A 15,828-nucleotide genomic window follows, 5' to 3' on the forward strand; every position below is an offset into this window, starting at 1 on the left:
CCACCAGCACCGCACCAAGTACAGGGGCACAATCACTTCCCTACTCCTGCTGGCCACACTATTCCTGATACAAGCCAGGATGCCATTGGCCTTCTTGGCCACCTGGGCACACTGCTGGCTCATATTCAGCCGGCTGTCAACCAGTACCCCCAGGTCTTTTTCCACCAGGCAGCTTTCCAGCCACTCCTCCCCAGGCCTGTAGCGCTGCATGGGGTTGTTGTGACCCAAGTGCAGGACCCGGCACTTGGCCTTGTTGAACCTCACACAGTTGGCCTCGGCCCATCGATCCAGCCTGTCCAGGTCTCTCTGCAGAGCCATCCTGCCCTCAAGCAGATCAACACTGCCACTCAGTTTGGTGTCATCTGCAAATTTACTGAGGGCAAAAGTGGCAGCATATTAAAATCCACTGCAGCTGGAAATCACAAGCTCAAAACCACCTTGGTTTTCTGATTGTTCTGACCTAATTGACACCCTTTTGAACCTGCTTATTCACAGGGCAAATACCCTGATGTCGTTACCCTGCCGGAAGGACTGCAGGGAGATTATCTAACCCTAAAGAACCCCAAGCTTTCCGGGTAAGCCAATAAATACATTTCTTAATGATTGTGAAATGCATATTGACAATCCATACATAATCTGTCTGCCTGAACTTTAAGTCACTCTTTACTTCAAAGACAGAGATTAGATGATGTGTGTTACATTTTAGGGCTACAACAATGCATTAAAAACATCAGGACAAAAAAAAAACCAACCCTAAAATATATGTACAGGCCACATGCATGTGGCCTTTGTTAGGTAAATCAATCGCTCCTGTTGCTACTATGTGTACCCACTCTTTTGGGTGGAAAAAATAAAGGGCTCTAGCAGGCTTTTCATTCGCATTTTAAAAAAAAAATTGTTACTGTCTTGGGTTTGGAAGCTCTTGAAGAGTCTAAATTCAAAGTTTAGGAATGTGGGATGCATCTTCTCTCTCATGTGTCAGAAAACAGCTCAGGCTCAACTGGATTTGTTCCATCTTGGTTTTTCTCTGCATTATTCTAAAAAGGCCATGAACAGTGTCCTGGTGGACCTTATTCCAAGCCCAGAACATCACTATTTTATGCAAACACTTCAGAAATTATTTTCCTCTATTTGCATGCTGCACCTTAGGACCATACCTGACCGCAGGGCACAGATGGGAAGTAAGGGCGGGGGGCGGAATACCATCCCTCATTTTCTTTCCTATCTTACCTTTTACCACTGTTCCACGGGAACGTATCATTCATAAGAAACCAGGGGCAAAAGGCCTTGAGGTTGAAAATTTGAATGTGCCTGGAAATGAAGTAATAACCGTTCCTTGACAGCAGATTACCAGTTTTCCTTGGTTCAAAAGGTAACTATTTCAGATTCTCAGCTACAGCAATGGGTAAGCTGCGTTACTGGAGGTGAATCGTGTGAGCATCAGGATCCCAAGTACAGTACTTTCTGCTCTAAAGAATTATTAATGACAGTTGCCTAACTAACACTCACCTAACTTTTCTGTGCACAATACAGGTTTGAATTAATGATTGTATGGAAGATACATATAGATGAAAAAGGGAGAACTACGCCTGTTCTGGACCTCCTGACTAAAATACTGGCGCAAGGTAACGTCGGTCACTTCAGAGGCTGTGTCTGAGCTTTCAAGCCCGTCCCCTCTTTTTGGCCAAGGTCTCTTTAGATAAAACAGAAATCCATCTTGCAGGGCCCAACCAGGCCAGCAAATCCCAATTTAGCAAGCAGCTAAGCTTCACCTCCTGTGTGCTTTCCTCTTCTCCACAGCAAGTAACCTGTTTTACCCAAAAATGCAACTGCCAACAGCTGCTTTCAGTAGCAGCGCAGCCCTTGAAAAATAACGTTCACTGTTAATGTTTTTCTTGCAGTCTTGGAGCAGAAGATGGCAACTATTGAAAATGCCCCCGCTGGCTTCCGAAGCATGCTGCTGCTCTTTGGGATTGAGACAGCTATTGAGAATCTGATCAAAGTGTTTGGCTCAGAGAAATGAATACCAGCATTACGTACACCAGGTAGCAATTTCAAAAGTAGTTTTAATTAAGATATTGTGTTACACAGTCTATAATTTTATTGAATATAAACATTAAGTTATTTTCCATTTAGAAACCATACTCATAACACATGCTATCTGTACAGTTATGGCACGTTATATATAAATTGTCATGACATGAAAATAAATACAGCCATTTAAATACAAAAATGCCAAATAAAATAGTTACATGTACAGAGTGATTTCATTATAAATTTATCTTTCTGAATCATTAATGTACCAGAGTGGTTTTATCTTCTTAACATTTTGTAGATACCTGGAAAGTGTTAAAAGATCATGCACTGTCAAAATCAAGTCCATAAAAATGCATTTCATTTCACAGCTCTGTAGAACTACAGTGATTTTAAAATGACGAGAACACAATAAGACACTCAGAACAAAGAGTTAAATAGCTTGCTCATTAAATTAGGGTGGAAGGAGACCATTTGAAGATTTCAAAGACACACTGTGCTAAAAACCAACCAAACAAAGAAAAAAAAAAAAAAAAAAAAAAACAAAAAAAGGGTAAGTTTTTTCCACAATGTAAGTGTTAAATAGAGACAGCATTGAACTAAACAAGGAAGGGCTGTTACACTTCTGGAGAGAGATGGACAAGTCAGCTGCTGCTCACTGCAGTGCTTTGGTTTGATTTCCTACTTCTAGGGGGAAATTCTAGCAGGTAATGCATCACATTTCAAACATTCATCCCTGAAGAAACAAAACAGATCAGACAGGTGTCTTGTAATCTTCCAACCTGTACCACTCTAAGTCACGTCCCTTTTACGTGGGAGCCATGGTTCCTGTTCCTGGAATCAAGAGACCAAAGATATGAACTGTGGACTGGCAAGTTGTGTGACAAGCCTTCCTCTCCAAGCCCACAGCTGCTCCAACCATGCGAGCGGTACAACTGCCTGCTCCATTTAGAAGTTATGACAAAGTATTTTATAGCAATGGTGAAACAGGTGGGGAAACCAAGAACTAAAAGCAACAGTATGTTTATAATACCATCATTTTAATAATCCACTATTTGATCACTGAAATTGTCTCCTACTGCTCTGGTAGGTCAGGAAAAACTGACAGACCAGACCAGCTTCTGTCAGAATCTACAGCTGAGCAATGCCAGAGATCAAGTTTTGTTGAACAGCAACGTAAAAAAGTATGTTAGATATAAGGCAGACTAATTTCAAGTTTGGAATCCAGTAGACAGGCAAAATTCATCACTACTTTACCCACCAATACATTACTGGTTTAGATAGCTTTTGTGGAACCTTTAGTTTATTTCCTCCTTAGCACCTTCTTGCAGGGAAATGACACTGTTTGATCAAGCACATAGGCTTCTATTTGCATATGAAATGTGTGTAAATTACAGCATAAAAACCTAGAAACGTTCCAGCTGTGGATAGTCCTTCCTCTCCCCTCTTGCCTAGAAGCCGGAGGATTTCTGAATTTAAAAACAGCTCTCTCTCCCCCCAGGTTTTCTTTGGAAAGGGGTTATTACCGCTGTCAGCTACCAGCTTATTGCACTGCTGTGGCATCACATTTCCATGAGACACTGTCCCTGGGAGTGGAGCACAAGAGGTTGCTGACACAGGTCACTGCCCATAGCAAAGCTCTATTGCTCTGAGTGGCATTACTCTGTATTTTGTATTACTTCCTTGAGTTGTACCAATGTACAGGGGGTTCTGGGTTTGCTTTTTGGATTCCAGATAAAATAGAACAATGCAAATGTTACAGTGAGATGCCAATATATTTCTATTTTTTTAAATGTTAACCTATGCTATTTTGAAAAACATCATTACCAGTAAGCACACGCCATATCCAGGTAACAGCAGGTCACTTGTAGCTCGAATAGCATCTCTCCACACACTTCAGGGTGTGTAATCCCCAAGCATATGGGAAAGTGTCCCTAGATTTTATCGCACTGCCCTTGGTTTTGAATATACCCTCAGTCTCCAGCTCAGCATCTTCCTCGAGGCTGGCTTTTACTGCAACATCACACAGGACTTCAGCTGCACATGCTGATGGGCAAAGCTATCATTAAATCACCGAAGTAGTGACACAAGCTTAGCTCCTGCTCTCATCATGAGTGTGACCCCCTGCAGCCTCAGAAAATCAGATCCTGTCACCTTTTTCCTGTGTCACTTAAAACAGGACAAGCCTGAAAGCAGCTCCTCATGCTGTGCAGTAGGTGGGATATCAGCGAAATAATGCCAACATTTGACACAATCTGTAAAACTCAGAATATAATATTCTTATAGCTCAATTTAAATTAGGTAAGAGCAAGCTGTGGTTTCACCTTCAATAGCAGCATATAATGTGTAGAAAATAAGAGACCAGTATGTCAGATGGGCCAAGCCCAGCTGTCACATAAAATCCAAAGATGCTCACATTTATCCCTTTTCCCTTAATTTCAGAAGCTTTAGGTAGATACAAGGTGATGACAAAACTTCTGGAGGCCACCTGCCATTCTTCATCTCACGCATTAGTCCTTAAGTGTTCTGCCCTAACACAGTAGTGCCCCAGTTCAGCATCGCTTGTGTAGCCACCTCAGTTCTATTTTCAGTGGACTTAATGCTGAAGTTTTCTATTAGGTTTTGCCAGAGCAATCCCTCTCCCTAGCAGGTCCGAGTGAGACTCAAAGCACAAGCTCCAAGGCAACTCTCGTTAGTAATTAGGTTTTCTATATTAGTGCAATACTTAAGGAAACCTTTAATTCTGTGCTCTTTCAATTCTAAGGAAGTAGACTTTTAGTATTAATTTGATCTGTCCTCTAGTTCCAAGGTATGGCACATTACCTGCTCTGTCAATAAATACATTCATTAAGGTTATATAGCAAATGCGTGGTTTAGTGCTATTCCATGTCTTTGAAAAGGCAAACGAATCAGAAACCAGTTCTTAAAGCAAAAACATTCACAGCTGAAAAATGCACTGAACACGATAGGAAAGAAAAAATAATCACTCTAAGTGTATTCCATTGATCTTTCACTTTCTAATGTGTTTGAATAAAAATAACCTTAAGGAAATGGTTACACTTGATGGAGAACTAATGTGCAGTCTTCATTCTCCTTGAAGAGATTGGACATAACTGGGTCATCTTTGGCCTGTACATTCTTCAAATAGTAGTTTACTATCTTGCCATCAAGTTTGTACTGATGCGGAATGCTTTCGTAGGGCTTTAGGTCGAGGTCCAGGACAGAAACAGAAAAGGTGAATCTCGATTTGGACGTTAGTACCACAGGTCTCTGCTCAGAGCTGGAAAACAAAACCGTATTGCACCTCTGAGTCACTGAAGCCAGTGTTTTTCATTTGCGTACCCCGAGTCCCCTTGCAAAAGTGACTCACATTTATTTTAGAACTTTCATGAGAGCCTAAGAAAATACACTTCAGCTAACGCAGAGTTTAGGAAACTACAGCTCCAGCTTAACTAGTCTTGAAGTGAACTTGCTGGCACCTCTTCCAGTTGTTTTCCTTTCAGCTTCCATACAGCTTAAGTCAAAACATGACTCTCAATTTCTGCATCGAGTTTAGTGAGCCTAATCCATTCCTAGGTGATATGCGTACAAAGCAATAGCCTTCCTTATTGACTAGCAGAAGCAAAGTATCATTGAAGCTCCCACTTAGTTTCAAGGTAACACAAATTTAGTAGCAGAACTAGAGTCCAAGCATGCTGAAGGATGGAGGACTTGTTACCAAGTCAGTCAGTCAACCACTGCACAAGCCATCTCCCTCATGAACTTTTTGTTCAACTGCAGGGCAAACACAGAAAACAATATGCTCTAAAAGCAACGCTTTGGTGAAGCAAACTCCCCCAGGTTAAGAGCAGACTAAAACAGCCTGTGGCAAAGCTTCCTGCCTTACAGTGAGAGGTGTCACCTCTTGATTATTGCCTTGTTTTGACTGATGAGCTTAAAGACTTCTATTTTCCAATTAGGTGGTTAAAGGCAACTCATCTTGAAAAAACCTCTCATGAGGACACCAAGGCAGAAAAATTACACCTAGCAGAAACCATTTGTATCTACTATGAACAGTCAATTCACATTCCAAGAAGGGAATAAAAATAAAACCTTAACCCTTTTTATCAACTTAAAACTTCAGAAACAGACCTCTGTCCTAAACATCTTGAATCAGAATGCTACCTTAGTAATACGTTCACAGCCAAGTATTTGGACCACCCCCAAAAAACCAACCACCCACTTTTTTAAAGTTACTTGAATTGACTGAGCTGTGCAAAGGCATCTTCAGTTTCTAAATGAGGAGTTAACGCAAAAGCCGGTCTCGCTTACCATTCGTCTTGTAGGCAGGGTGAAAGGGCAATCATGATGGAGCAGTCTTTAGCAGTCATTGCTATCCTGTACTGCTGCACCTATACAACACAAAAATAACATGGATTTTCTATTATATTTGTATTTGCCTTAGTAGAACATGCTGTTCTTTATAAAAGGCATGAGTATACTCAGTGTACTAGTATGTTGGTATTTGAAGAGCTGGAAATTCTGTCTCTGTAAGAGGTTGTCAGCAGGAGCAAGTGGTTTTACAGCGTCCTGTGTAAGAATCATGTTTATTTCCTACAGCTACTTTTCTTGAACACCAAACCAGCACCAGTTTGTGCAAATGCGTCCTCAGTCTACAAAGGAAATAACCAGCTTTACTCTTCTCTCCAGAACTGGTGCTAAACATGTTTGGGTTTAACTGCTTCTGCTATCAGACACTCCCTAGGGCTTTAAGCATACAGACAAGGAGGGGTGATGCTAACACACTATCTCTGAATGGTGTTTTTTACAACTGACAGACTAAACAAGCATCAACAACATGCACAGGAAACATACCTTTGTTAATGCAAATGCTACCGTCCCATCATCTTCAGTTGAAAGATCTAGCAGCTTCTCATAAAATGCTTCATTGTAAGGTCCGTCTATCTGTAATGTACTTCTAAATAAATTTTAAAAGCAGATTTACAGACAGCCAAGATGATTTACTGGTTTTCAGTGAGATCTTTCTTCAGCAGCCCAGATACTCAGAAAAAAACAGTAACACCGATAAACATGGCAACAGGTTAACGCTCAGCAGTCTAACACCATGACTAGGCACTCTTATTCTCACCTCACTAAGAGACCCTGTTTAAGGTTGGTTGGTTGTTGGGTTGGGTTTTTTTTGAAGATGACTCATTCTTAATCTACCACCTGTGCATCACTAGAAGAACAGTATTTTTTGCAAAAATGAGTAAGTTTCAAAATTTGTAACAGTTTGCAGGAGCTCCCCAAAGACTTGCTGAAAACGCTGGGGGTATGCACGTATGGGACAGGCCCCTGCTGTGCCCCCAGCTTCATAACATGCGCTAACAAGGGGATGGTTTATCTGGCCTCCTTCCTTCCCATGTGAAATACCCAAACTCCTCCTGGAAAGCTGAACCTATAAAAGCAGGATTTGCAGCACACAAACACCCCACAGCTGGAAGAATACATTTTCAAATTATTTGTTTAATGTATAAATAAACGTACATGTAAGCCACACTGCAAGCAATTTAAGCAGAACTTGAGGCCAACCCATCGCCCATAACATAACCTTCAACGGGAGTCCCAGGGAGCTGAAGGAGCACAAGCAGCAGTGTCTTGCAAGTGAAGCCAGCATGCCCTCGTGTGAGCAACGGCAGAATTACAGGCAAATTACAGCCCGAGAATGCAAGAAGCTTCCACGTCAAGGTTTTTTTTATAGCAATTATTACTTCAACTAATAGGCTTTATTTGAGAACAAAGGTAGCAGCTTGCAGCGCCCAGTATTTCTTCACCAGGCAAGAAATGCTTGTGCCTCAAGTACGATGTGATTGCTTGTGGGTTACAACCTGGCTTAGAAAGAGTTCAGAGGAGAGCAACTAGGATGATAAAGGGACTGGAGCATCTCCCCTACGAGGAAAGGCTGAGACAGCTGGGCTTCTGCAGCATGAAGAAGAGAAGACTGAGAGGGGACCTCATCAAAACGTACAAATGTCTCAAGGGTGGATGTCACGAGGACAGAGCCAGGCTCTTTGCAGTGGTGCCCAGTGACAGGACAAGGGGCAATGGGCACAAACTGAAACATAAGAGGTTTCAGTTGAATATGAGGAAAAACTTCTTTCCTTTGAGGGTGACAGAGCACTGGAACAGGCTGCCCAGGGGGGTTGCGGAGTTTCTTCCTCTGGAGATATTCAAAGCCTGCCTGGATGAAATCCTGTGTAACCTGCTCTAGGTGAGTCTGCTTTAGCAGGAGGGTTGGACTAGATGATCTCCTGAGGTCCCTTCCAACCCTTGCCATTCTGTGATTTTGGAGCTACTCCCATCAGGCAACGAGGGCCGGCTGGCCAACACCAGGCACTGGGCCATTGCCCACTCACACCTCCTGTAAGATCTTGCAGGCACGGGCTGCCAAATTTTTCTGCCAAATAGCAAATTCAGGGTTCTAAAGGGCAGGCTGTAGGTAGCCAATATAGACTTGAGAAGGACATAAAACCAGTGTTGTTACTGCAGGCACAGTCCCAGCTCTGCAGGTACTGAAGGCAAGAGAAGCCAACCATCCATTTGCTGTCTTTTTCCTCAAATACACAACCTCCACTTCTAAGGAACTGGGCATTTTCTCTCTTGCTCTTTTGTGAACTTCCCATGCTCCTTACTTAAAAATTCAGTGACTGACATCAAAACTTTTAACAATAAAACTCTTAATCGGCACTGAAAAGAAAAGCCATTGAGTCTTACCTCTCTTCAGGAAACTCCTCTAAGTACTGTTCAACTCTACTGTACAAAGGATAGAGTCCTTCAATATCCAGCATGTCAAGCATCTGAGCCTGAAGGGTTTTATAAAGGAGACAACCCCTCGGTAAGCCAGAGCTTTCCAATTTATGTTTACCTAGAAGAAAATGTATTTCAAGTAAGGCGGACATGAGTGTCGTCTTTGCTTCATTTTGCCATTACCCCCGCTTGTTCACAAAGCAAATCCAAATACTCCTTAGACCAATCACGGCAGGGGGGACCCCAAACCAACACACTTCAGTTTCCAAACACTGTGCATGTGCTTACCTGCACATGTAAAGAGCACATATTTGACTGCAGAATAAAACACCCGGTACACAACTCTGCAAATTACCCAAAAAACCCCCAAACGTAAACCAACACTTCCATTGTAATCTACTTGTTTGAGTCTACAAGAGAAATTTTTCATATGAGCTTGAAGCCACCACAAATTCACTTTCAACAGCATGAACTGTTGGCAAAAAGTAATTTAGCATTTCAGTTATCAGGTCTTTTTAATATACTATAAACAGATTCATATTTGCTGTCATTTCTGTAAGAGAGCTCTTTCTCCCCACAATACAACAAAACCAACCAGCAATGAAAAAGATCTTCCTCAAAAACATGCTGTTTGTTAGTGTAATTAGGATAACTAGCAGCATCTCAAATAATTAGAGCTTTACGAAACTTAGGCACTGAGGAATTAACAGGATTTACAGTTTTCCAACTCTCACTTCCCATTTCTTTTCCCTCCAGTATTGACACCTTCCTCTTCACCAGGAGTGGAGTTGTTGAAGACAACAAGAGGTACACCCTGGCTGGGAGGGCTGACAGGAGGAGCAGGGAGAGGCAACAAACAGGCATTATGTAACAAACCAGCCGAGGCAGCCAGACTTCATCACACACAACATAAAAATTCCCCACTCACTTGAAAAACTCATGCTGGTATTTTCTTCTATTTTTCCTCCACCACCTTCTGAATTTATTTTTATCCCTGTCATTAGGTGCAGCACTAAAAGTGCTCACTACAAGGTCATACCAAAACCAGTTATCTAGCAGCTATGCAGCTCAGAACTGATTTTTAAAATGTCACTAAAACTCCACCGTTTCCATTCTCACATGAGTATTGATCAGCAAGTGAGAGGCAAGTATCTGAATCGTTATGTGGTAACAGTTAATTATTGACAGTGCTCAAGAAATTCTCTCTTACCATTTCTTACTAGCTCCTTATTAAAAGCACTTGCTTCACAGTAGCTTCTTCCTTGTGAAATGGGAACTGTCTTCATATCACCTGCCCTGCAGGCATCCGTACTACTCAGTAGCGCCATTGTTATAACATGGATTAATTCTTTAACAATTGTCCTTGTACAGTGTGGTCCACTGACCAACCCATTGGAAGGAAAAAAGAAAGGTTTCAAGTGACGAGCAAGTTCGTTCCAGTCGGAGACACAGTCCTGGTCATCTCTACAGCCATAAATTAGTTCCCCATTCTGCAAATGAGAGTCAAGAAAAAAAAAAAGCTAGGCACTTCATGAAATCCAGTTATTAACACTTAGTTAATCGAAGCATCAGATTTAAAGACACATAGCACAGAAAAGTGTCTAACAGCCTGCACACAAATATCCACATTCCCAATCTCTTACAAATTTGCTCTCAAGTTTAATCAGATACCACAGGTGACAACCTTTGAGTTCGGACCAAAAAGCCTATTTCAGTCAAGTGCTACTTCCCCAGCTTACTCAACTGTAAGTAATGAGAAGAACAGAAGTGAAGTGAACTGGCACTCAGCACGTTTACTTATTGCTTCTTTGAGTAACGTCAATAGTGAAAAAGCACCGTGTGAAGCAGCAACCTTCTTTTGAAAGCCAGATTGGAAAGCAGAAGACTAACAAAAGGGACAGAAAAGGGGGGATAGTTACCTGTACTAACAGCAAAAATGGGACAGTTCATACAAGCTTACATAATTCAAATAGTTGCTTTAATACTGGAAATAAGTTGTAAATAATTTTATTTCCTAAAATTAATCTGAAAATCTGCATAAGCCATCAGGTACTGCTTTCTATTTTTCCTGCATTACTGCCATAAAAAAGCTAATTTCATTTCCTCAGGGAGGCACACGATGTGTTTGGCTTGCACGAATGCTCTAACAGCAATTTATAAGTATTTGCAGCAAGATGCAAAGTTCTCCATCTTCTTCCTCCTGAAGAAGCACATAAAGTTTTAAAACTTTGGTCATCTCTACAAGTCCTTTTCTATTAGTTGTTCCTTGTCGATTCTTTCGGACTAAGTAGTTCCAGGGAATTATTACTTACCTTGTCCTAACTTGACACCTACCTAAGACTGTGCTCATTTTCTTCTTTTGGTGGGGTCTGACTGCAACAGTGCTGATTAGGTAGGTTTGAAGTAGGAGCTTGCCTGTTCAGATGCTGGAGTTAAACTGTTTAAAAGCCAAGGCAAAAAAAAAAAGCAGGCAGAGAGATTTGATTGCTTACCTTAAATATTTTCAAGTTGTTCTGTGCCTCCTGTAATAAGCTCTTCAAAGCAAAGTGCATTCTCTGTTTATTTCTAGGGGAAAAATAAAATAAAATCCCAGAATGTTTTATCACAGCCTTTAAGATGTTTGCACCCATGCCTGGAGGGCTCTGTGGAATCAGAATTGGGCACCTGAAATGAATGCACCCATTAAGCCTGTTACTCATGCTGAAGTCACTGCAAAGACACAGTGACTACTGGCAATTAGAGCTTCAAATCTGAGTAAACAGCTCTTTGGTTGTGTGTGGTGTAGCAAAAGGCATTGGTACATTAATAAGCAACTCTGATTCCTGAAATAGTTGTCAAGAGGAATATAGCACCAGACATGTCCGCTGTGAAAGTCAGACAAGCAGGCAACAATCATCCTTAACAAACACTTGGTGAAAGTCACAGTAATCTGAGAAACAAGTCTGTAACACAGGGGTTTTGGCAAAAACACAGAATCAAGTCACATGCTTCCTTACCCTGAGAAGAGATCCAATGGGCAATATTTACTTGGTCGCTTCCATTTTCCGTTCGCTACCTGTTGAAAACCCACACCACTGCTGTTAATCGCCTTCTGGAATAACGACTCTCAGTTATTTTACTAGTCAGGTGTGCGGCACTAACACCCTGCCTTCAGAAGCCCTATGATGCTTAAAACCCTTGGAGCGTACAATTCATGACTAGTAGGGGTCTTCCTCCCCGTATTTACCTCAAGTCACTCAAATTGCATTCACAACTGGAAAGCATGGCGAAAGGTCACATTAAATGACGTAAGGCACAGTCACACAATTTCTGACACATAATGAACATTAGTCAAATTAATTCCGTGTGTGTTACATCCTGTTACAAGTTACAGAATGCCACCATGCACTCAGCGAGCAGTACTTGAAAGGAAGTTTGACCCTGGAGTTTACTCAATCAACAGCATTAATAGTCCTCAAAGACTAATCTTGTATTTCTTCGCTTCCCACCAAACTTGTTCCAACTCTCACTAAACAGATTCACACCCCTCAACTCAGATGTGTATCCACCTTTAATCATATAGGAGATTAAAGCAACAACATGCAAGTTTCAACAAGAAAGCAAGACTAGAACAGCAAATACAGCAGTCAAAGGAAAGCAGGGTGACTACTAAAAAAAGTTACCTTTAGATGTTGATGCATACAGTAACGACACACCTTGTGCTTTATCTCCTGCGAAACATGGCTGGAAAAAGGAATGAAGCCACATTTTGGCTAAAACAAACAAACAAACAAAGATTATAAATATAACTGTATTTCTTTATGTAAGGGCACACAATATGCAAATCTTTCCAGTTAAAGGAGACTAAAACCAACCAACCAGTCAACATCCAATGTTTAAAAGCTTGCTATATGTCACCATATATTGTTCCCAGTTATTTTAGAGCCCTCACTTAAGAAATAAGGGCACACAAAACTGCTGTAGCCTACACAAAAGCCCAGTAATATCTAGGAACTTCCCAGGTTTTGAAAGATCAGAAATTCGAAGAGGGAGGGGGTATTTCATGCTGCGGGTCACAGTGAAACTTGCTGCATTCCTTTGAAACTGCTCTGGTCACTATGTGCTTAAAAATGCCAACACCCCCCCCCCCCAGAAGGATCTTCTTCAATACCTTAATCTCTATGCAGAGGATTGGCCGGTGTTCCACAAAACGGTAGGTCTGCAGCCTGGTAAGATTAGGAAGGCACATTGCATAACTACTAAGAGTGTCCATATCTTTATCACAGCGAGACTCTGGGGAAAAAAACAAAACAAAAACAACACAAAGAACAAAATTAGGTGCTTTGGTGTTTATCTTGTTCACCAGGCCTGGGGGTGGGAATAAACTTAGAAAGACAGACCACAGTTTAGGAGGCTTTGGCCAATCATGCACACGTACAGATCTGCTCTCCTCGTTACCAACACTGTCTTGAGTTTCCCCAGTCAGTTGACCAACAAGAGGTAGAGAGGCTCACTCCTGTATTCAGAGATGTGATCTCATGTTTGCTTAATGAAACTGCAGGCACTACCATCCCTTAGTCCAGTCAAGGGGAATCTGCAACAACTGGCAGGAATATCAAAAACTCTTCAGAAGTTCAGGAGCAAGTGTAAATCTGAACAGAACCTGCAAGTGGATTCGCTCAACTCCTCAGCCTGCACGTGGTCTCCTCCTACCCATTCCAGTGCTTACATCAAGATAATAAATAGGTGAAAAGGAACACAAGGAACAAAGGTTTGCTTCCACCTCCTCACAAGCTCACAACCTGGGACAAGAATTTCCTCTGCTAAGACCACCCTTTTAAAAATCACACTGTTTGTTTAATGTAGTCCAGATTAACAATCCCAAGAAGAAACAAAGTAACAAAATGGTTTCGGACTAAGATTAAGAGGCACTATGTAGGTAAAGCCTTTAAATAGCCTCCCTCCACCCACATCCTTTGGGGCAGAGAAAGGTCTGCGAGGTTTTAATTCAAATTTAAGAAGAACATACGCTCCTGGATTTTCAGATACGTATGTTACTAAAGAGACACACAGAATATATATATTCTGTTATAGCTTCCATTGCTAAGAAAAATTGTCCATTCTGAAAAATATATTGCAATAGAAAAAAAAAAATGCCAAGAAACAGAAGGTTCACTAGGCATTAGCCTGCAATTACATGCTGTACTTCACTGGGATGAGCAGGAAGAAACCTTCTTTCTCCAACAAAACGCTGAGGTTTGTTTTTACATCCATGTTCATCTGGAAGCCACTTGTCAAATCAGATACATGCAGAAATCTGAAGTATGAGACGTTCCTTCTTAAGGTAAATAGGCTTATTGTGAAAGGTAGCATTAAAGGAAATTCCTTCCTTGAGGTTTAAAAAAATTCCCGTTAAAAATGAACAATGAGATTTGCTGTTATAAAGCAAGAAATACGACTCAGACAGGCTCCTCACAGCCACACTTCTTCCTCTAAAGAAACACCCACAAGCTTTAACAAATAAAACTTAACTCTGCCATTCACTCCTACCAGAGCATCACCAATTTGTAACTTTTATTAGACACTATTTACTTTCCTTGCTAGTGCCGCAGTGCCAGAAACCATTTCTCAAAAACGTGAGGACAAGTCAGCAATAGAGAGTGTGCTCTCTATATGTAAATTAATTCAATTTTTTTCCTGGATCAAAGGCATCAAAGTACTGGCTACAGTTACCAAAGAATTTAATACCACATTTTTCTTCAAGGAATTCTGCTAAAGAAGGAGTTCCTGGCCATTCTCAAGAACATTTGAGAATGTAAGATGAACACACCACGAAGGCCATCTCCTCTTTGCCCATTTTAGAGCTCAGACATTGCTGTACTTTTAGCCATACAGGAAGAACGATGCACCAAAGCATTGCTGACTAAGAATGATGACACCAGATTCTGAAGCACTTCACACTGAACACGTCAGAGATTGCCAAACTTCGAGTCTTGCAGCATGTTCCACCAAAAGGTTTTGCAAGGTCAAGGCACCCTTTACCTCACGCATTTGTCCCCTTCGATCCCTGCCCAAGGGGACCAGCAAAGCACACTTGGACTTCACCACTGAATAAGGGCCCCAGAGCACCACGCAGGAGTTGGGAGAAATCAGGCACAGCCCCGTAGCCCAGAGATGCTCCTTAAACATGACTGGCAGCACAGCCCGTAACACTGCAACCCCTTGCAACGAGACATGCCAGCTGTTGGGAGAAGAGAAGCGAGAAGCTGGAACCTCCAGTTGCACGCTGCTTGAGTGCTATCACTTGTAAGATGCGAGATGCTTGGCCCCAAGTGAAATACTAACAGTGAGAACAGGACAGTTTAGTGGGGAGATTCTGAAACTATCTTCCTTCCAAAGCTCTGCTGCACAATCCAGAAGAAACTGATGGAATCGAAACAATCATGTCAGGATGCATCTTCCACCTCCCTCACTGACCTTTGTGAAGGACTTCACAGCAAGGTGAAAGCTTGCTCAAGATTTAACAAACACAGGCTTACAGAGGGTCCCTCTCCCCAGTTTAATGAAACTAGTAACAGGTGCAATTTTTCATTCTAGAACGCACACATTTTTCCTCCACAAATTTTCAACATGTCACTGTCTAAATATTGAAAAAAGTTTCCTCATATTCTGAGGTATGATGCTTTTTACTTTCTAACAAAGCACAATGCTTTCCAGCTTGAGGAAAGCCCCCTTTTTAATGCTACCCCTGGCACTTACCTGGCCTCTCGGGCTGAATTTTTAAACAGAGCTGTCTTACGAAGTCTAAAGGCAGTTGAATAATTTCCTATTAAAAAAAAAGAAATGTATATTTCAGCACAAAAATTAATATCCAGTTTGGTGGTCCTAAAATGGAACAACAAAGTTCAATGGATGTTAACAACAGTGTAACAGCAACAGTGTGACAACACCTTTTCCACTCAGGTTTGGTTAAGTAGCTCTGGCTGCCCTGAAGAACAGGGTTACCTCTGACTGCACAGAAACCTAAAC

General features: G+C 41.6%; 1 protein-coding gene across 1 annotated transcript in view; it reads right to left on the reverse strand.

Moving 5' to 3' along the window:
- Positions 1-3,841: 3,841 nt before the first annotated feature.
- Positions 3,842-15,828, reverse strand: part of IPPK (inositol-pentakisphosphate 2-kinase) — a 53,043-nt gene continuing 41,056 nt past the window's right edge. The window contains exons 4-13 of the mRNA XM_035892227.1: positions 15,559-15,625; positions 12,971-13,092; positions 12,483-12,572; positions 11,817-11,875; positions 11,313-11,385; positions 10,031-10,310; positions 8,788-8,938; positions 6,889-6,991; positions 6,346-6,425; positions 3,842-5,314 (exon numbers count right to left, since the gene is read on the reverse strand). Of these exons, the coding sequence (XP_035748120.1) occupies positions 5,089-5,314; positions 6,346-6,425; positions 6,889-6,991; positions 8,788-8,938; positions 10,031-10,310; positions 11,313-11,385; positions 11,817-11,875; positions 12,483-12,572; positions 12,971-13,092; positions 15,559-15,625 (1,251 nt within the window). The 3' untranslated portion in view covers positions 3,842-5,088. The remainder of the gene's footprint in view (positions 5,315-6,345; positions 6,426-6,888; positions 6,992-8,787; positions 8,939-10,030; positions 10,311-11,312; positions 11,386-11,816; positions 11,876-12,482; positions 12,573-12,970; positions 13,093-15,558; positions 15,626-15,828) is intronic.

The sequence above is a fragment of the Egretta garzetta genome, unplaced genomic scaffold, assembly GCF_000687185.1.
Source record: "Egretta garzetta isolate BGI_Z169 unplaced genomic scaffold, ASM68718v1 scaffold553, whole genome shotgun sequence".
NCBI classification, from domain to species: Eukaryota; Metazoa; Chordata; class Aves; order Pelecaniformes; family Ardeidae; genus Egretta; species Egretta garzetta.